Source organism: Artemia franciscana, chromosome 9 (assembly GCF_032884065.1).
Source record: "Artemia franciscana chromosome 9, ASM3288406v1, whole genome shotgun sequence".
Lineage (NCBI taxonomy): Eukaryota > Metazoa > Arthropoda > Branchiopoda > Anostraca > Artemiidae > Artemia > Artemia franciscana.
This window is the reverse complement of record NC_088871.1, coordinates 29,014,303-29,037,744: the sequence shown is the minus strand read 5'-3', so window position 1 is coordinate 29,037,744 and position 23,442 is coordinate 29,014,303. Positions and strand designations below refer to the sequence as shown.

At 32.1% G+C, this 23,442-nt stretch overlaps 1 protein-coding gene across 1 annotated transcript in view; it reads right to left on the bottom strand.

The window, feature by feature from the left end:
- The window catches only part of LOC136031240 (uncharacterized), a 58,310-nt gene that overhangs the window by 10,373 nt on the left and 24,495 nt on the right, over positions 1-23,442 (bottom strand). The window contains exon 3 of the mRNA XM_065710645.1: positions 10,895-11,052. Within this exon, the coding sequence (XP_065566717.1) occupies positions 10,895-11,052 (158 nt within the window). The remainder of the gene's footprint in view (positions 1-10,894; positions 11,053-23,442) is intronic.

Sequence of the window (23,442 nt, the reverse complement as noted above, 5' to 3'; positions counted from 1 at the left end):
ACCAAAATTTGTCTTTCTAGTAAACTCAAAACTAGTATTTTTAATCCCTTGAGCCAAAGGGATCCTAATTTAAGAAAAGAAAAAGAAAGTAGTGTGGGGGTTCCAGGATCGAGCGCCATTGCAAGCAGTTCTTAGTCTTTAGAAACTAACATGTGTTACTGATTATGCAAACCAGGTTATTACCTTAAAGGTTTGCTTTGGCTGTTACATAATTGTTTACTTATGTAAATGTTTTCTTCAAGAATTCCTTGGTTATTATGTAATTGTTTAAAAACCTAAGGGACGTAGGATATACCCTCAAGGCCCACGAGTCAAGAGAGGAAACCCTAGCTATAAAAAAAATGATCTTAGTACAATGTTTACTTACGTAGATGACGTAACTTCGCATGACTTGTTTTGGTTCCAAGGGACCTTCATAATTTCAGCAAAAACAGATTTTGAGCGTCAGCGACACTTGTTTTGTTAGAGCTTACGGACCATTTACCTCAGTATAGAAAGAGTTCAGTGCGTCATCATTGTGGATATAGTTCATAGCGTATTCTTTAGTAATGGATGTTTGGCATTAGCAGCTTTGGTAATGTGGACGGCACTAGCAGCAGTGAAATGAAACCTAAAGCACCTAACATAGCACTAGAAATTACAAGGGGTTGTCGGCTAACCCTTGAATAAGATTAGATATTTACAAGATAGGTGATATCATTGAACAAATTCAAGTTGGAAGAATAGTTATGTTTTGCATCAAAAGTGAATATAACGCATATACAAAGACTAAAAGATGGAATAAATGCGTTAGTGAAATATATTGAAGAAAATGATCTGGATCAATATATAAAAAAGGAGTGAGTTTGTTACTTTTCCATTTTTGAAAATGTTTTTTATTTTGTTGGATATTTTACTGGAGATAAGAAAGTACAAAGAACCTTCATTCATTAGCTTTGTTAGTCTATAGTCGACAGTAAGAGTGTCAGGATTAAAAGTGATATGATTTGAGAAACAAAAAGTCATGCGGAATCTTGTGACTTCACAAAAATATTTAATTCTAAATGATCATTTTCAAGAATTATCTCTTCAAAGGAAAATATTCGCTCAAAGAATGCTTGAAGATATAATGAAAAATTGTTCTCCATCTTTGGACTACTGCATGAGACTTACGTCGTGGGCCAGATGCTCTTACTCAATTAATTGACATACTGATTGAAACAAAACAAAATGATATTACGGATTTACTTTTGGACACTAAGAAGACCCAATCATAACAGTAAATAAGTCAGAAATCCTGTTCTATTTATTGAGCTTTGGGCTTATTTACGGGCTTTGTGACGTTAATCGATGACTCCTCCCTTAAATAAAACGTATATTCATTTTTTCGTTCGCAAGTCAGTTTTTTTGGAATTGAGACAGTCAATAGTGAGAAATATTCTAAACATGTCCACCATGTTTGTATGCACTGATGGGCTGGTCATCCTGTGAGAATTGTACTATTGCAGATGACTATGATGAAAGTGTAGATAATGTAATCAGTGCAAATTGCAAAGAGGATATGCAGTGCAAATTAAAGACTGCAATTCCTATCTTGAAGATGTTTGTGACTCTAACACTAGAGGTTTCCTATGCTCCAATTGTCACTATGATAAATGTGATCAATGGGAAAATATTTACCTTGGTATGATTGCAAAAAACCCGAAACCTGATTTTAGTTTATTTTTTAGAGCCTGTATCGTCGTGGTTTTAAACAATTTTGGGAGGAAGAACCAGGTCTATGGTTCAATTGTTGGAATAACAAGGGAGTCTGGGTTTTACGACATCGCTGTGAATATACTGTCTACTATGATTTTAAAGCTACTGATTGTTATTTGGCGGTAACAAAAAGTGATTCTTCATATGAGAATCTCGTGTGTGACATTGCTTCAAATAAGCAAATTGAAACAAATGAATTTTACAATATGAATCAGAATAATATTACTTACAAAGAGATACAATAAAAGTAAAGTTACATTGTATTGTAAGAATGTGGCCCTGACTTTGCATGCCAAGATGGGAACAAGCTGAATCCTGGCAAGCTGCCATCATTTATCGTTGTCGATGGTAACCTGTACGTGGAAGAAAAAATCTAAAGAATGGATACTTTTATTGCACATACACTTTTTAATAATAAACAAACTCACAAAAATTTTAAAGTACTTTACTCTAAGAGCACTGAAATGTATATTATTCAGGTAGGAAAGGGTATTTTTCAACTTCAAAATTGTTCAATTGAGGATTGTCTACATAAATACTGAGAAATTCACCGTAAGTATTGCGAAGACATCGAAAAATAAAATATGGTAGCGCCTGAAAACCCCAGCTTTAGTTGATATATCTTGTACCCGTATCAGATTTTGGACAATAGATTTCACATTTTTCTCAAAAAGTTTCTTTGATGTGGGGCTTGTAGAATACATACGGCAGCCGAAGAGGATCAAAAAATTTAATATTCGTCGCTGTTTTAAAGATGCACAGAGATGACCTGCCTTTACAGTTAACAGGCTACTATTAGCAAAGATAATGCTATCACTATCATTATGAATAAGTTCAAGGAAATCCGAGGGTATGCAATACGTTTTATATCTGGACATGTACGGATCCAAGTTGAACACAGTAATTATTTGAAATGTGCTCATAGTGCCAAGTCTAATAGAACACTTTCATCAGGAGTAATTTCCCAATAGGTTTCAAATTTACTTACAGAGATTAATGATATATTCTCTACCGACGACTCGGCAAAGGTACACTCTAAACGTACAGTGCCCATTCGGACAATACTCATATCTTGACTACCAGACAAATCCAATACAATGATACCATGAGTTTTGGTAACACTGTATCGGTTATACCATTTTCTACTAGTTGAACTCTCGATTTAGAGATTGCATTGTCAATTCATATAGGGTCCTGCAGGATTTATCATAGGATAAATTGTAGAGTGGTCTATTTACTTTACATACAAGAGATGAAAGTCCAAACATTTCAAATTAGTGTGGGAAATAAAACCATGATCCAATTGTACTAGCATTTTTTTAAAAAGCCAAAGCAAGTTTTGAGGGAATTTTGCCATCGATAAAAGAAGAGTCGATGTAGGTACGTCAACCCGTGGAAATATGTCGTTGCTTCATAACTGTGTGTAGAACGAGCAGTCAAATATTATTTCCACTAGCTCTTAATTTTACAATTGCCAAAGGAACAGAACTCAAAATCTGTTGTTTTCGTACATGAAGTATTGCCAAAGTGAGAGAAACTGTTGCATCAGGTGCAGTGGCAAGTATCTTTCGCAAAATAAAATTAGACAGGACAAGGTGTAACTTTATATCAATCTTAGCATTGGGAGTCATCCATTGAGGTATATTAAATATTTCATGATTTATTTTCCCAACCAAGTGTAAATCATTACTTTTAGTCTGTTTACGTAAACTGGAAGTGTCAGTTTCCGTTTTAGATTCACATTTGATGCCTATGCCTCTCAAATTCTTAAAGACATTGGACTCATGAAGATGAATTGCAGTTAAATTGCACAGTTTGAAGGATTGTTGCTTGTACTCACTAAAGTTTAATTTACGTAAACACTTAATCATCTAAACAAATTGTGTAGTACATAATTTTCATAGAATAACCCCTCGGCAGTACTTGGCTTTCAATTATTAGATTTTTTACAGTCAAATGCAAATCTATAAATTTAGAAGTTAGATCTATGAGATAGTCTTCACAGGAATAAATTTGAAAATGTAAGTTTGCAGAAAGCAGTTGTTTCTGGTAGAATTGTTCATAGTAACCATGTTTTATACACACATCGACTTTTCTGCATTGTAAAGATTCAATGATCATGTGACAGAATGATGAGAATCTTTTTGTGGTAAATATGCGATTTCTAGGAAAAAACAGATCATTTTTCGATCTAATTTTTACTATTGTTTTCTTTTTCTTCTCTAACAAAACTGACGATTTTCGCTTCTGACATCAGCAAAGACTGGTGACTGGTGAAGTATTTCTTGCCCTTTTTAAACCTATCCTGCTTTATTATGATTTTAATCGATCGCAGAGGGGTCGTGAGTTGGACTTGGGAAATGTGAAAGTTTCTTTGAAATCCTTCTCAGAGCCCCAATCATGTAGTGTAGAGGAAAAAAATCAGCGACAACCGGATCAAAACCTTTTTTAGCCAGGAGTAGAGTAGAGCAAAACAGCTTGGCAAACCAATGGCCAAGACTGTAACCCGACATTGAAATAGTCTATTCCATGACCAAAATGTCGTGGTCTAAGAATGCAAGCACAGCAATCAATATCAGAACAAAAAAAAGTACTTATTCTATTAGCCATCTCACTAGATGGGATCAAAATGACATGTAATCAAAGACAAATCTTTGGTTATTGCTAAAGGATCGTCTAATTCACTTCTTAATGTTAACTGACCAGAGTTTCAAATATGAAGTGTTTACAGGAATATATTACAGATGCTTAATGTCGTAGTGGTGAATGTGTTGGTTAGTAGTTTTTCGTTTGAGAAAACATAGGAGGGGGACATTAGTATTACCGACTCTCGATGTCTCAAAGAAATATACAATTGACCGATGAGAACCCAGGTGAAGAGTCTTTACAAATAACACGTTCCATCCCACTGACAGTACCAGCACTTTTACCATTGATTATATTAATTTCAAAACCAAGAACATCTCTCAGATTATCGTTGGTATGAATCATTTGATTCTCAATGGGGGAGCTAATGTAAACCCTATTATGTTCCATTGAATAGTTAAAGTGGAATGCATCGTTCTTACAAACAGATAATTTTCAATTGATTGCACGACATAAGTGATTCATGCTACCATATCCTTTATATTTTAGAGTCAGATGTCGATATAAATCAGAATTAAGGGATTTTATCCATTCCTCTTCCTCACCATACACTGGCCAATCGTTTGGTCTAACTTTTACATCATATGTACGATCTTTTCTCAGGATATCATATGGACTTTTGAGAATATAATCAACAAGAACAACTTCACACTTTCCTTCGAATTTGATGGTGAAGGAAGGATTTGTCCAAATATAACTTGTTTTACTAGATTAATCATAAAGGGCATCGGAGATATTGTACATGAATATCACACGGAAATCATTGGGCATTGTGAACATCTTCAGCAAAAATTCAAGAATTAAAATCAGAGTTGTATCCTAGCGAGCGAACAAGCAACGGTCTCTTGCTCTTGCGAGTTCGATTCTTTAGTATCTTTCGAACTTAAAGAGTTCCAGAGGTTTTCGCTTTTTGTAATTCATACTCGTAAAAACCACCAAGAATCTCACCATCTTTCATATAATGTACACGATATGTTACAGGTTAAGTGTCTAAGACTTTTGAGACTTTAAAAAGTTTATTGGACTACAAGTAATTCCCTTTTTCAAAAATATTACTGGTTCGACTGATTCGAGCTGTATCACAAACATGAAATTTCTTCTTTTTCACATGCCTCCCTTCATTGGGATATTGTTCGAGAAAATTTTCAGGTGTATTGTTACAGTGATGAACTTCAAGAGGACTATGATTAAACAGGGATTGATGAGGACGTTGATTATAAATCAACATGATTTTTATCTAAATCATGAACAGAAGTAGCAGTATTTTCAACGTACAATATCTCGAGATTAAAAGTCAAATAGTTCTTCTCAATCGTTCTGCCAATGCCGCCTTTATTGGACAATGGCTATGATAGAGCATTGTATTATATTTCAGTAAAAACTTTTTTTTACACGTGGATTGAAAACTTCAGTACCTCGATCTGTCTGAATTTTCCTAGAGCAATCTTGTTCAAAGATGGATTCAATAGAACTCGCGACTTCATCACCTCTCTTAGACCGCAATGAAATGGCATATGCATTGCGACTAAAAACACGGATTGCGAGTAAAATATACTTGTAGGGTCAATTGCGATACATTTGAGCCTAGTCTAGCGTAAAAAGATCGGCATGTAATATATACAACGGGAAAAGGTTTTTGTTTTAGAAAATGACTACCACGAACTCTATGATTTCGATGAATAGTTTAACTTGGTTCACTCTGTAAATACTCTGTCGCTAGATTCTTTTGAAGTCCAGTAACTCAAGCAATTTTGGTGGGGGGAGCTTAAAATTCCCATTTCAAGTAAATTCTCATAAACACATCTCAAAACCTGGACCATTTTGAACGTTAACATGTTGTGGAGTGTCAACTATCTGTTTTTAGACTAACAGGTGATAAACTGTTATTAAGAAGCCTTTGCTTGCTACTTTGTAATATCGAATCATCATCCCAATTTGTGTGCTGTTATTTTCCAAAAATGATTTAGAATTATCTTTTGATATTTGACCATATTCCTTTAATCGATTTAACACATATTTGTTCCCAATAAAACTTTTTGGGAGGTTTGATGAATTGAACGAGAAAATAAGGTTATTATATCACCGAAGGTTTTAGTTTTTATTTTTATATAGAGAATTATATCAGTTCTAATTTGAATATAGTCTCACCCTATTTTTGGGGGAGGGGAGAAGGCTATTCTTAATATGCATAGAATCTTACCTGAAAATAGGCTCTGGCCAAATCCATATAATAAAAATCGTGGTGCACCGTTCATCTCGAAAGTTACACTGATAGTTCTCCACGTTTAAATCCGGTTTTATAGCCCGCAGAAGAAAAAGAGAATTACCCGGTCAATTACCCGCTATGAGAATAACAATATATTGCACAGCGCTGTTTGTTGCATAGCAGGACCCCTTTGTTTATGTTGAAAAATCAATATATAACGGAATGCTTTTGTCTGTTACTAACAACGAAAATGAAAATCAAAAGAAAGGCTCGTGCAAACCAAAAACATATGTCATCAAGTAAACATCTGACAATAATCGTTTTTACAACCGAGAGTCTCCCACTTGACTAGTGGGCCCTGGGGGTTATTCCTACCTACCCCTGGTAGGTTTTTTTCTAATTTTACGTAAAATCCAAGAAATCTTGATTTTACACGAAAGACTCGTGTAGACCTCCACGCAAAATTACGTCGTCTACATAAATAAACATTGGAGTAAAATCAATTTTTACAACCGAAGCTTCTCCACTCGAGTTGCGGGCCCTGAGGATTTTTTCTACACCCTTAGGGTTTTTAACATTTGCACAATCAAAGAGATATCGAAGAAAAAACATTCCCTGTTACGTAACAACAACCTCCCTATAGTATTAAGTAACAAACAGGAGCGTGTATTCAATGCCAATGTCTTGAGGGATTAGCAACTTCAGGTATACCCCCTAGGCTGTTGTGGAAGAGCCTTTGGGAACACTACTAAAGAAAATCTTGTTTCCTTCAAGATAAGGTCTAAAAACCTTGTTGTTCAGAACAGCTTTTAAAAAAAATAATTGGGGCACTGGACCCCTATAAATCAGTCAAAAAACTTGTCTTTTGCTCGCCTGAAACTTGTATGTGAAATTTTTCAGGTCAAGGAGATCCCGATTCACATTGAAAATAAATTTAATAAAAAACAACACTGGTTCAACTGGAAACTAGGCCCAATTTTCTTAATTAATCGGCATTTTCATAATACTTACCAGTAATAGAATTATATAAATTAAAAAACAAACAGAACTCCATTCAAATAGGTTTTCAAAACGTTTTTTGGAAGAAAAGCAAAGAAGAATCACGCTATGGCCTTTAGAGGGGGTTGGGGGAAGTTACAGAACCAATAAATTTACAAAACCTGCTTAATTATACAAGGACCGAGTTTTTCTTTATTTAGGATTCTTTTATTAGCTTTAAATTTTATATAAAAGAATTGAACTAATTTACTCGATTTAACATAACACACCTCATATTAGACTTTTCACTCCTTTTTGCCTCCTTAGGCATCCAGGGTATCGACAACAAGTATCCACTTCGCAGTTCCTATTTCCACAAATATATTTTCCCAGTCGTGTAGCAGAGATAGGGTAAACTCTTGTACTTGATCCTGTAGATTGCCCGGGAAGGCTGCCTTGGGGGTTCTAACGTCAGTCATTCTCAAGATATGGACTAGTTATTGCCATCGATGTTGGTCAAATCACAATGAAAATAAATTAAATAAAAAAACACCGATTCAGCTGGAAACTAGGCCCAATTTTCGCAATTAATCTAAATATACTTAATACTTAGCAATAATAAATTATATAAGTTAAAAAACAAACAGAAATAAATTCAAAAAGGTTTCCAAAAAAGTTTTTTCGAAGAAAAGTAAAGAAGAATCACGCTCTGGCCTTTAGACGGGATAGGGGGAGGAAGTTACAGAACCAATAAATTTTAAAAACCTGCTTAATTGTACAAGGGCCAATTTTTTTTATTTAGGATTCTTTAATTAGCTTTAAATTTTATTTTTTTTAAATGAACTAATTTAATCAATTTAAGATAACACACCTTATATTAGACTTTTCACTCTTTTTTGCCCCCAGAGGCATCCAGGGAATCGACAAGGAGCATCCACTTTGCGGTTCCTATTATCACAAATATATTTTCCCAGTCGTGTAGCACAGACAGGGTAAACTCTTGTACCTGATCGTACAGACTGCCACTGGAAGGCTGCCTTGGGAGTTCTAAGGTCAGTCATCCTCAAGATATGGCCTAGTTATTGCCATCGATATTGGCAAATGATGCCATTAATAAGAAGTTGACTGTTAATTTTTCGGATCGCAATGTTTGAGACTCGATTTGCCAATGTATGTTCAGGATTTTTCGGAGGCATTTATTTCCAAAGGCCGGGGTCCTACGCACTTACTCAGCATTAATGTGTCATAAATCGGATGCATACATCAGAATCGACAAAATATTACTATTGAGGAATGTTTGACACGGAGTGGGAAACGTCAGATTGGCTAAAATGACCATACCTCACAATGAATGATAAGAAAAGGAAATAAAAGTACAGGCCCGCAAGGAAGATTTGAAATTTTTAAGAAACTTTAAAATTTTAACGGGTGAAGATACGTCTTTCATTAGTATGAAATAAAAAAAAACCTTTCGCCTCAAAAGAAGCTTTTCAAAGAAAAGCAAAGCGCTAAATTAAACCAAAAATGAGCAGAAATGAATTAAAACAATACTTCAAGTACAATAATAACGGACATCACTATCAATAAATAAATGAAACCCAAAACGATATAACTTGTATTTTACAATAATATGATTTCTGTGTGTTTTGGGTTTCATTTACTTATTGATAGTGATTTATGTTTGTTTTAAGTTTGAGTAACTATTTGACTGTAGCTATCTAATCGTATTTAGTTTTATGTAGCTCTTTACTTAAAAAAATCTTTAGCGGTAAGAGTTTTTCTTAATCAATTTTATTGTTTTTATTGACATAATCTTTTGTATTGGTTAAAAAAAGAACATTTTCAAAAAAAAATCATATTTTTCTTAAGAATCAAGATTTTCGCTTACAATTTATATCTTGGACAAAATTATAATAACAATTATATTATAGAACTTTAGATGGGTGTGTATAGCGATTATCAGTCAAATAAATGGATTGAAAAGCTGTTTCATTTATATATAGTCGTGTAAATATTGTCGTATACATTTGTATATATTGTATATATATTGTCGTATTTTGTGTAGGTGATTTTTCGTAGTTTTACGCTTAAAAACTTATTTAACTTTATTTCTGCATTAACTCCTCACTTAAGACAGTCTAATTCAATCTTGACAATGATTAATTTAAGAATTAATTATTTATCTTATGTTCAATTCTCAAATGATTACACTTGTCTGGTTTGGCATCCATGTCCACCAAAGATCAGACATCTACAATAGAAAATATTAAAAATATTTTTTTTTAATTTTATAATTGGTTCTTCCAAATATCAAATCTGAGTTTGATATTTGAATTCGAATTGAGACCGAAAAGGCTCAATTCGTTGTATTTGCTTTCAGTAACAATTTTTTTTTATTTATGTATTTCAACTAATAATAATAGTATCAATGCACCTTGCATTATTATATTCACGCGACTTATACGCATTGTGCCATTTTAAGTCCGACGAAAGCAATAGTTGAAAAAACAAGACAGTGTATTTATTTGGAGTAATTTTAGATCCAACTCTTTCTTTCGAATCCCATATTAATGTCTTCAGCATTAATATTTCTAGATTTATGTGCATTATGGAATGAGTTTTTGCATTCCTTATTATCTCCTTCAGATGTAATACATTCATTGATTGAGTCGCATCTGCAGCATTGCTATTAGTTATTCAAATAAATTCTCCAAAACAAAATGGTCAGAATTCTGTGCCGGCACCTATTTAGGACTTGGAAATTAACACAGAAATCAGAGATGTAAAAGTCTCTATCTTTTATTTTGAAATTGTTTAATCTCGAAAGTCCTGTTAGTGTGGACAAGAGTAAATTTTTTTGGTTTTGCAAAAATCACCTAAACTATATATTACCATTCTTTAAATCCTAATGGTCGTAATTATAGCTGCGTTATTGCATACTTTTTACTGAAAACACATTAGGTCTAAACTCTATACCAATCACTTTTTTGCTAATTTTCATTTGAAGACACATTTTACTTATGAAATGAGCAGCATCGTCGACTCGAGTAGCATTGTTGCTTGAAAATTTCTTTCGAATGTTTTGTGGTTATCACATGTTTATTTTTCGATTGATATCATCTGACAAACTACCTTTCTCTTCGTTTTCATTCTTCATTCTTTTTGCAATAGTTACCCTTTTCTCTTTTAGTGGATGTCTTTTCTAAGGATATTACCATTAACTATTATTTTCTTCTATCTCTTCCCCCTTTTCTTGTTGGCATTCATGTACAATATAAACTAAAAACCTAACAAGAATAAGAATAATAAAAATGGTATCGGGCTTACGTTAAGGTTTTCGTCCAAGTTTCTAACTGGTCTTCGTTTTGTGAACTGTTTGGGGATTACAAATTTTGGTCTATATTCAATAGATTCGTCCTCTTTTGCATACATCTCCTCATTTTCCTGTTCCTCATAATTTTCGACAATGTCATCATAGTTTAAATCTTAAAAGACATACGATCAAAAAGTTAATTAACTATAATCAAAACTCCCTTACTTTCAGTTAATTCGAAGTTTGACTTAATTTATGGGTTTATTTTCTGTTTATTTATGTCAGGTTTTAGTTCATCTTTTAGCTTTTCTTTTATATAGTTTTTGGGGGAAAGCTATTATAAATAAAATCATGAAAAGTCCTGTAATTAAGAACAGTCTTTGTGCGTAATTTAAGAAAAAAACAAAGTTTTTCTGAAGTAAGTAAAGAGCGAAGTTGAAACTTTAGACGAAAAAAAATTATTGCTCACAGCCTATCTTACGTAAATCGATAGAACTAATCAAAATAAGCTAGATGATGATATTTTCCTATGTTTCTATGATTATAGGAAACTAAAGCTTTACTGAAAACACAAAACAATGTATGAGTTTTTGGTTCAGTAAAAGCAAACCGATAAAGACAGTTTTTACAGTATGAAAATAAAGCATTTTAGGATTGTTGCTTTATTTTTTATTTTATTTTTTTCGTTTAATTTGGTATCGCTTCTGCACAAGAGGCTAAGTCCAATGATTTGCTATAATTTTGGTTCTAAAAAGAATAGTTCATGATTATTTTGCAGTCTAGTCCGAATTGAAGCCATCGTGATTGTTTTAGGACTATAGACAAGCTGTTTAATTTTTACCATAACATGCAATTATCCGCCGAATAGAAATATATGATCGGATTCCGGAGTTTATATTACGATTTATTTTTTCTTTATTTTGAGCAATACTAAAGCGTGTTTCTTACAATTTAAAATAGTACATTACTATAAATTGGTATTTTACGTGGTGAGACAAAGATGCTACCTGATATATCAACACATCATTTTTGCTGTTCAGTAACTTTGTCATTATTAAAATAATATTTATTTCCATGCTTATTATTAAGATAATGTAATTGTATATTGACAGTTACTGATGCCACAGCAGGTGTTAGACGATGAAAAGTATTATAAATTAGTTTGTTGTTGTCAGGCTATGCGCTCACTTTTGACTCGTAAATCAATATTCTTGTTTTTTATAATCAGCTTTTGTGCTTTCAGTAAAGCGCTAGTTTCCTATAATAATACAAGCATAGGAAAAAATCATTATTTGTACTAGTTTTATCGATTTCTTGTTTGATATTAATTCTTGTTCGATTTAAGTTTCAATTTAACTCTTTACTTCCTTCAAAAGCTTTTTTTAATTTAATATTTTGTCTATTTTTAATTACGTTTAAGTTTTATGCATCCATCTGTTTATCCTACGTAGTAAAAGGCGCTAATAAAATCCGGTTCGTTATATTACGAGAGTAAAAATTCTCTTTCAAACAGTTCGTGGTAACGAACTGTAGTAAGGAGCGACCCGGCTCAATAGTAACCAAAACTCTAAAAAATGGAATTTTGATACCAATAGCTACATCAAAAGAATCGCATTTTTATGCTGGTTTTAAATATATAAGTTTCATCAAGTTTAGTCTTACCCATCAAAAGTTACGAGCCTGAGAAAATTTGCGTTATTTTAGAAAATAGGGGGAAACGCCCCCTAAAAGTCATAGAATCTTAACGAAAATCACACCATCAGATTCAGCGTATCAGAGAACTCTACTGTAGAAGTTTCGAGCTCCTATCTACAAAAATGTGGAATTTTGCATTTTTTGCCAGAAGGCTGATCACGGATGCGTGTTTATTTGTTTTTTTGTTTGTTTTTTTTTTCCCCAGGGGTGATCGTATCGACCCAGTTGTCCTAGAATGTTGCAAGAGGGCTCATTCTAACGGAAATGAAAAGTTCTAGTGCCCTTTTTAAGTGACCAAAAAAATTGGAGGGCACCTAGGCCCCCTCCCACGCTAATTATTTTCCCAAAGTCAACGGATCAAAATTCTGAGATAGCCATTTTATTCAGCGTAGTCGAAAAACCTTATAACTATGTCTTTGGGGAAGATTTACTCCCCCACAGTCCCCGTGGAAGGGGCAACAAGTTACAAACTTTGACCTGTGCTTACATATAGTAATGGTTATTGGGAAGTATACAGGCGTTTTCAGGAGGATTTTTTTGGTTTGGGGGAGGGGTTGAGAAGAGGGGGATATGCTGGGGGAACTTTCCTTCGAGAATTTGTAATGGGAGAAGAAAATTTCCATGAAGGGAGAGCAGGATTTACTAGCATTATTTAAAAAAAAAACAATTAAAAAATAAAAGTGAAAAAGCTTTTTCAGCTGGAAGTAAGGAACAGCAATAAAACTTAAAACAAACAGAAATTATTACCCATATGAGGGGCTCACCTCCTTCTAATACCTCGCTCTTTACGCTAAAGTATTTTCGGTAATTTCAACTACTTATTCTACGGCTTTTGTGATTCAGGGGGTCATTCTTAATGAATTGGGATAAAATTTAAGCTTTAGTGTAAAGAGCGAGGTACTGACGATGGGGCGAATCCCCTCATATATGTAATAAAAACATGAGAATACAAACGTTCTTTACGTAAGCTAATTTATAAGTTACGTAAATCTTTTACCAATAAAAAGATTCGTAAAAAATTAAAAGTTCTAATTGCCTTTTTAATTAACCAAAAAATCGGGGGGCAACTAGGCTTCGTCCCCCGCTCTTTTCTTCTCAAAATCATTCGATCAAAATTATGAGAAAGTCATTGAGCCAAAAAAAAAAATATGCAAATTTCGTTTTGATTATTCCTCTGCGGAGAGCCAAAATCAAAACATGCATTGATTCAAAAACGTTCAGAAATTAAATAAAAAAAAACAAGTTTTTTCAACTGAAAGTAAGGAGTGACATCAAAACTTGAAACGCACAGAAATTACTTCGTATATGAAAGAGGCTGCTTCCTCATCAACGCCCCGCTCTTTACGCTAAAGTTTTTTACTGTTTTAGAAAGAAGAATTAAGAGAAGGAGTCAAACTTGCCAGCATTTCTTGCCAGCATACGTACCTGATGCAGATCCACCACTTGTTAGAGCAGAATTACCTATTGCAGCTGCAAATGGTATTAAAAATAGAAGTAAGCCAAAATTTTTAAATAGTTGATGATACAATACAATTATAAAGAAATCTTTATTCGTTATTTTTCCTTGCTCAATTTGATCAACTTGTTTTCTATTAAGCAATAATCTAACAGGTACTTTAACAAAAATAATATTTTTTATTCTAATTCGGCAACTTTCTTTTTTTTAAACATCTGTTTATTTTTACTTTTAGAAGAAGGGATAAATGAATGGTGTATTCACTGAAGTCAGCTTTTTTATAGATTTCAAATTCACCCAGAAGAGATAAGAACGGTAATCTTGGACAATTTTGAAGAAGCTGTTTGAAGGATAGATCGAAATTTCATCCTTTATTTTATTTTTTATATTTTTCAATCTTAGTCACCTGTCTTTTATGAAGTAATAGTTTAACAGGTTGTCGATCATTCAGTTTTGTATGCGCTAATCGTACTTTACATTTTTGTTTTGAGTCGAAACAGTTTTTGATTTTTTGATATTCTGATAAATAAATTGTATACTCTTCCATTTATTAATGAATTATTTTTATAGATAAAATTCCAAGGTACAGATTTTCGTAGTAACCTTCAAAAAACTTCATGGGCTTAGTTTTTAATACAACCTTCCTTTCATTCTCTTTTGAAATGCTTCATCAGGATTTTTTTCTAGTATATTTATTATAACATTTTCGAAAACGTTCAGATAACTGCATAAAGCCCTTCGGGTATACCAATAAAGTTGAAAAATTAACTACATCTGCCCCATTTTTGGGGGCTTGAAACATTTCTAATTATTCTCTTTTCTGCATTAATATCTTCTTTTATTACTTTTAGTGTAAATCTACTAATAGTCTTTTGTCATCAACTCTAGTCAATATATTGTGAGGTGAGTGGTAAATTTTAGTTCATCACTTAAATACTGATTTTGTAAGAATTTGTTTGTTAACAACTTCACCCTTGAAATAATTACAAATAATTTCCATTAGTTAATCGATTAGTTAATCGTTTAAATTGTGAATTAAGATTACCATCATCAACCAGTAATCTGTTTTCGTTACTTGCATACTTTTACTATTAAATTCCTAAGCTTCCAACCTTGTTCATTTAGTTAACGCAAATTTTATAAAGCGAATATCCAAGTTCTTTCTGTACTTGAGATATCCATCATTTGTCTTAAAATCATTAGTAAAAATTGATGATTCCTTGTTGTCTCATTAAAGTAGTTGACAATTTTTTCTTCTTTGAGGTCAAATGCATGGTTTTGTCGGATTCTATCAATTTCTTTCGGATTACAGCACTTAAAGAATACAAAATAGTTATAGTTTAATCGTATAATTATAGGGGTATCAAAATAGTGCTCAGAAATGTAGATTATTGATATATTTCGTTTTCTAGCTCTCACGAATGAATCTTTAATTTTTTTTACCTTTTCTGTAACAAAATTGTCCAAGATAACAAAATTTTGAGCCTTGGGATCTAGATAATCTACATCAATGATATCACTTTTATCATACCTCGCAAAAAAAACATGTCAGTTTTTTCTTCCAAGACATTCAGGTTAATCATTAAATCTTGATATTTATCTTCTTCATGATCTTTAGCATCCAGATAAATTTTTTGAAAGTATAGGTAATCATGAATCAAAAGTAAATTCGTTTTACCACATTCGGAGTTACCACAAATCAATAGTAAAAACGGTCATTCAGGTGCTAGCAAATGCTTATTATTAAAACGATCGTTATTCTTTCCATCTATCTATATAAAAATAAGTTGTCTGTCTGTTACGTCTGTTACACTTTGTCTGTTACGCCAGATTATATCTTCTATATATATATAAAAGAAAACAAACTAGAATGTAAAAACTGGAAATTGTATAAATATTTCGAAATATTTTGACAATAGATTAAAGTAATTCGAAAAAAGAAAAATGGTAAAAAACTAAAAAAAAACTAAAAAGAAAAAACTAAAAAAAATAAAAAATTAAAAAAAGAAAAAACCGAAAAAGAAAAAACGTAAAAAAATAACAAAGCTAAAAAACTAAAAAGAAAAAAAAGCTAAAAAACTAAAAAAAAAGAAACAACTAAAAAAACTGGGAATCGCACAAATATTTCAATATATTTTGACAATAGATTAAAGTAATTCGAAAACCTTAAAACAGATACCCAAAATTTTGAGGTTTAATATAAATTGTTGGAGCTTTAGCATGCTTGGCACGTAAAGATTTTTCCAAGTGTCAATGTTAGAATGAACATTGACAAATTGAAGAAAACAAATCAATAAAAAGAAGAAACTAAAAAAAAGAAAAAACTAAAAAAGAAAAAAAACTAAAGAAGAAACTGTATCTATATATATAAAAATAAGTTGTATATATGCATGTTTGTTTGTTTGTGTGTTTGCATTTGACGTCATTATAAGTATATAAGGCTTTGTATATGACGTCATTATAAGATGACACTACAGACCGGGACACCGGGACACAAATGACGACCGGGACACAGGGAATATAAATGACGACCGGGACACTCAAAGAGAAATTACAGACCGGGACACAAATGACGACCGGGACACCGGGACAGAGGGAATATAAATGACGACCGGGACACTCAAAGAGAGATTGCAGACTGGGATACCGGGACACACATGACGATCGGGACACAGGGAAGCACCCCACCAACTAGGAGTTGGGGTCTCGAAGCGCCACCCCAACAGCTAGTTTTAGCATAAATATACTGATATATATTCCTTAGAGTTTTAATAGTTTTTATTTATCAAATTTAGAAAATTAAAAATCTTTTAAATGTATTTTCTCGTTTAGGAAGGATTAGAATGCATAACTAGCCCCAACAGCTAGTATTCATATACTTTAGTAAGAGCTTCAAACTTCAACTATGAGGCTTATAGCTTTGAAACTTATAGCTAATAGCTGAACTTAGTGGATTATAGCTTATAGCTTCAAGGGATTAAATCCCCAGGGTACCGTGTTCACTTTATTTTTAAAACCTTTCTTTTAGTGTCATTAAGGTCTAAAGCTTTTTTATTTTGTTTTTCTAAGAATATTCTATGTTTGTTTGCTCTTAAAGTATTCTGAGTTTCTGATAAGCTTTCCACTTTTCCGAATAATACATCTTTATAATTCTGTAATGTTATTTTATCTTTAAAGATATTCCCTTTGATACCCTTAAATTTTTTCTTTGCTTTGGTTTTATTGTCACCTTCATTTAAATAAGCATATACTTTAGACCTTAAACCTACAAACTCGGACATTGTTGTTCCAGATAATTCATCCTTCATCATATCTATCACTTTTTTATTGACGGTAGGGAAGTTGTAAGGGTTATCTTCTTTATAATATGAAGTATCATATTTTTCTTGGAGGTCAGCTTTAATGTCTTCATAGAAATCTTCCTTTCGAATATCATAAAAGAAACTATCCGTATCCATGTAACATAAGTCAAAGTGTTCACTAGATTTTGGTTTCATGTATTCCTAATGAAATTCATACATCAGCAACTTAGATAACTCTAATGCATCAAAACCAATATAAATAGGCTTATCATGATTTATTTTTGACTTGGCCATTCTGGCGACCGAGAAATTCTCGCTAAAGATTATTTCCGATCTAAAGTACTGATTTTTATGTATTTTTCGTCTTTGTTCATCACTAGTGATTATTTCAATACTAGCTCTTTATCTAACATTTTCCATGGTTTTCCCAAAACAAAAATTGTTCAAAAGTTTAAAAAAATCTTTCTCGAAATCATTTGTTCCCTTTTGTCTTAATTTAGTATTATGATTGACATATTCTTTTAAATGGAGTGATTAAGTAAATGCTAATATTACATGTACTTTTTCAAAACTAAGCTATGTTTTAAATAAAATTCGAAATTCAAATAACACACAGCATAATTTATTTTGTTATTTAAAATTGTACTCAATTTATATTGAAAATGTTCAGAAGCTAGAGGTAAATCTTTATGTAAATTGTTAAATTTCTTGGATATCTTAAATTAACTTCGTGAATGGATCCTATACAATCCTTATTCATTTCTGACTGAATATAAAATTTTAATTGTCGGTGATAGTCTGAGCTGTTGTCTTCATTAAGATGGACGGGTATTCATTTACTTAGTATTTAGTTTAGAATACCATTTCATACACTGAGATACACCCCCTCTTATTCCTTCTTTCAATAAAGGTATACATATCTTTGCCAGAACATAATTGAATTTCAGCTTTAGAGTGTTTGAGAAACGCTTCCCATGTTAATTCTGGTGCTGAAAAGAAGTGCAGTGGATCTAGTTTATAATTGTTAAACATAAATTTCCAAAATTTTTCAACATCTGATAAAATTAAAACATTACTTTTTAGGGATAATTTGGCGTAATCTAATATTGAATTACATTTAAATAATTTCCATATACATTTCGCTCATACATTTTCTTCTTCAGAAATATTATTCCCTGTTAATCTTCAATAAAACTTGTCTATTGGAGGTTATTTTGTATCATTTATTTTTTTATACCTATCAATATATTCATAGGGATATTTTCCTTTCTTTATTATTTGTTTGAATTATTTAATACATCAGAAGTTTAATTGAAATTAGTTCTTAAACAGTTGCAATTTGTTTTACATTCACATTTAGCTAAATTTTCAGAAAGCCGACCTAATGATGAAGCCACAAAACAGGGTGAATCTATGAAATACATTTCGTATTGGGTTTCACTGAGAGTTATTGTTTTATAAAATGATATAAAACTCTCCGCCGAATGAAAAATACCGTTATCAGGTACTACTTCTCTAAGAAATAAGTGAGAGTCATATTTTGAGAGATTATGCATAATAATAAGCAAATGTAAGAATTCTGAAGTTTTAATTACATTCTGAATGAGTAAATCCATGTATATTACCAGTCATATGGTTGTGATGTAAATGAAAATTATTATCTGCTATGTCCTTTTCACAAATATGACAGTAGTATTAATAGTACTTTTAATAGTATTGTTCCCATTTTTACTTGTTCTTGTGTAAAACCATGATGTCTCTATCTATTTTCACACTCATTGGCTATTTCCGCACACACTTCTGTTATGGTAATCACAAATGCCCGCTAGAATCTTCACCAGAATATTCGTAATATTTATTTTGTGTTGTATCAAAAGAACAACATACTTGGAATCCATAAGCAAATGGCTTTTGCTCTGCTACTTTAATTGTATTTTTACCTTTCTTTGATTAAATTCTTTATTATATTATTCAAAATAAGCTATAATGCAGTAAGATACATTGTATTGTATCGGATTAACGACGCTTCTTGACTACTAAGGTCCCTGCGTCGGCCCTGCAGTGCATTCCTGCAGCAAGATTCGATCTCTGGGTCCCGTATTACCAAGCTAAGGTCAAACCCACTGCGCCACCACAGGACAAGTAAGATACATTCATTTGTTTAGCTTTATTTTTAAATTCAATTTTAGATCCTATTTTTGGTATAATGATGTCGGGATATTTACAGTTATCCTTTTTAGAATGTTTTTTAAAACTCTTTTGTCATCTGTGAAATGTCTTCCAAAGTAGGTACAACGATACATTTTCGATTTATGTTTAGTAATTTGAGTTTTCAATAATCTACTTAAATCATTAATTAGATATAATGATTATCAAAACAGAGTAAATTAATCACATGTGTAGCAGTTTCACTGATGATCTTCAGCTTTAGCCATTTTATTTTCACTTATTTTAAATAAATAAATTTTAACATTATATTTGTTTTCAAATTTATAAATATCTTGAATATCAATTGGAAAATTAGTAATCTCTTTAAAGTCGAATACATTTTCATATTTGTGATAGTTTGATAGTCTGTCTATATAGTTTGTAGCTGGATGAAATAAAGAGGGTATTGACCAAAGAAAACATTTGTCATCATTATTTTTTATATTTATACAGCCTTGTTTTTTTTACAAATTCAAGGAATTTTTTATAAGTACCTCCAATTTAATTTGGTAATCTTGTCATTCGACAATCGATTCCATCAACTTTTTAAAATTGTAAGCCCGATCTGGGTGTATTCTCTATGACTAGTGTGTGTATATTCCTGTGGTTACTATTAAGTTGACTTTGTTTGATGCCACTATTTTTATTAAAAATCTAAGAGTAGCTATGCTAATGAAAAGGTTCGGATTCTTCATTATCCTTCTGAGAATAAAATGTTACAAGTATTATAAATTGAATTCTGTAAGTATTTCTATCATGTAACCATTTCTATCATTCATTCTATTTTTTAAATCTCTAACAAAAGAGTCAAAATGTGTTCTAAAATCAGTTCCATTTATTAGGAGCTGATTTTATTAAATGAAACTCAAAATCTAAGAAAACAGTCAAGCCTGAGGAATTGTATTGCTTACTATTTACTACTCTTCAGACTTTCCTGAGAACGCAGTAGTCTGTTAGTGTTTATTAGTATATTTAACAATTTAAATTTTTTTAATAATTTAAATCTGTAAGAAATACAGTTTTATTGAATGTGATGTAAAACGATTACTGCAAGCGAGTCTTTAACTCGGAGAGTTTAAAAAACCCATGAAGTGCCAATGATTAAAGGTATTTGTACATTTTGTGGTTGCACGAAAAATTGTTTTAAAAAAAGGAAGCAATGAGCAAAAACCCTGTATAAAAGTAAGTGGTATTTGTCCTGGCAAGAGTAACGGAGAAAACGAACGTTTAGAATTCTATTATTCAAACTTTTCATGGATTGATGATTTAAATAGAAAATTAAAAGAAAATGGTTTTACTGCATCAAAAAAATCAAAGAAGTGTTGCAAAATCAAAAAAGTTATTCTATACACCATCCATATTATCAAATATTAAAAGAAAAAACGTTTACATTCATAGTATCAATGACCAGTGGCAAGCAGATTTGGTTGATATGCAGCAATATAAAAATGAAAATAATAATTTTAATTATATTTTTACAGTCATCGATTGTATTAGTAAATATGCTTGGTGTATTCCTTCAAAGGTAAAACTGGTAAGAACATTATTATTCTTTTACGGGTTCATTTAAAAATAGGAAACTTAAAAAATTACAAACAGATAAAGGTAAAGAACATGTTATGAAAGACGTTCAAGTAATTTTTAAGAATCATGGAATTCATTGGTTCTCATCTGAAAGTGAATTGAAAAGCAAAAACTGTTGAACGGTTTAATAGAACAATCAAAGAAAAAAATATGGCAATATTTACTTATTACATCACAAAACGTTGGCTAGATATATTACCCTCTTTCGTTGACAATTATAACAATTCTTATCATCGATCCATCAAAATGAAACCAGTAGAATCGAGTAAAAAAGGAAATGAAAACAAGGTCTACAATAATTTATTTTAATTTATAGGTTTTTGATAAAGGTTACCTACCAAATTATACAACTGAAGCGTTTCAAATAATAGAAGTGAAACATACACCCCTATAAGGTATGAACTGTCAGATAAAACTGGTGAACTCATTATTGGTGGTTTTTACGAAAAAGGACTCTCGAAAGTTATTCATTAAAAACTTTCATTCTATAAATGAATCCTATAAAGTTGAATAAATTATTAGCGAGTATAGTGAAAAATAGAGAAATTAAAAAAAAATGGGTCAAGAAAGTTCGTTAGAGCAAAGCGGAATTTCGTGACCATGCTGAAAGGTTGAATGCTCCAATCGTTGAAGCAGAAGATAAAAATACAAATATTATTACCGATAAATTACATGAAAATAACATAATTTCAGACGATTACAACGATTGGATCGATCTTCAAGAGACATATTAAGTTTAAAAGCAAGCAATCAAGCTCACTCGAGTCAGGGTATTTCACCCCTGAATTCAGTTCAGTCCAGTTCAGTTTATTAACATCAAAAATAAATGGACAACAATAACTCTCTACCCCTACAAGGCTCCATGGCCCGTTACATACGAGTTAAAACAAAAATAAATACCAAATAAAGAGTCTCTTCTTAAAAAAAAACAAGAAATCCAATTAAATAACTTTGTGTTATTTTTACTTACCACTTCGTCCTCGAAATCCAAATCCAAATCCACACATCTCCCACCAACACAAAACCACAAAAATTAAAATTAAATAAATAAACGTGCTCAAGCCTAGCAGCTAGGGATGTCGCCCTACCTTCATTATTCATCATAATATCAAACAAATAACAATATTAATTCAAACCAATTCAAAAATAAATTTATTTTCAAATTTATTCCTCATTATATTTATCAACCAAAAATATTTTTAGTTGGGTTTTAAAGGCATCAAACGAATGAATGTTACGGACATTATCAGGGAGACTGTTCCATACTTTACTACATGCTATTCTGGGACTAAAATCTGATCTGACAGTCTTAGTTTGAGGTAATAGTAGGTGGTCTTTATTGCGGAGATCATAAGAGCTCCTTGAATTAACTAAATCGGAAAAGAAAGAATTGAAACAGCGAGGCAATTCACCATGAATATACTTGAAAATCATTGAAGAGCAAGAGACAACATAGAGTGCATAAGTATTCAAGAGCACCTTTCGATGACCTTTATTAAATTCGTTAACTAACTGGCGAGCCTCTTGATGAATTACTTTAATCGGATGGAGCAGACTGGAAAGTAGACATTCAAATCGAGTTGCAGTGAGTTAAATACGACTGAATGAGTGAAAAATACAGGGTCCAAAGAATAGATCCAGGAAAGATGTGTTTAAGTTTCCGAATAATCCCAAGATTACGTGATATTTTTGCTTGGACTATCTTGATATGGTATCTAAAAGAAAGATTCTCATTCAACAAAATTCCTAGGAAACGCACGTGTCTTACGTTAGGTCGAGACAAAGGTCCTCTCGAGGTAGATATAGTTGATAAGGATGAGCATACCTTACCAGTTCTAGAAAATATGAGAAATTGTGATTTAGCGACATTTAAAGCAAGTCGGTTAGTATCAAACCAGTGGTAAGACCGCTCCATAAGCATGTGAAGTTTAACTTTTAAAGCTTTTTCTGTGGCTTCAGCACATAGGATATTGCTGTCGTCAGCGAAGGCAACTAAATCTTCATGAGGGGATGGCAGAATATCAGAAGATGCCACCGTATTTTCCTTTTCGTGACATAGAGTACAACACGCAGAAGGAATCGCGTTCTTTACCGCTCTAAATAAATCGTTGATATATATTAAAACAGAGTAGGACCAAGAATCGATCCTTGTGGTACCCCATAGTCTACACCAATGGACTTTAGTGAGTCAGGGTCCATGGAAATCGATCTATCGTGTAAACAAGAACGGAACCATGATAGGGCTGAACCTCGTATTCCTATATGAGACAGTTTATCAAGAAGGATCTTATGAGTAAGACCATCAAAAGCTTTCCGC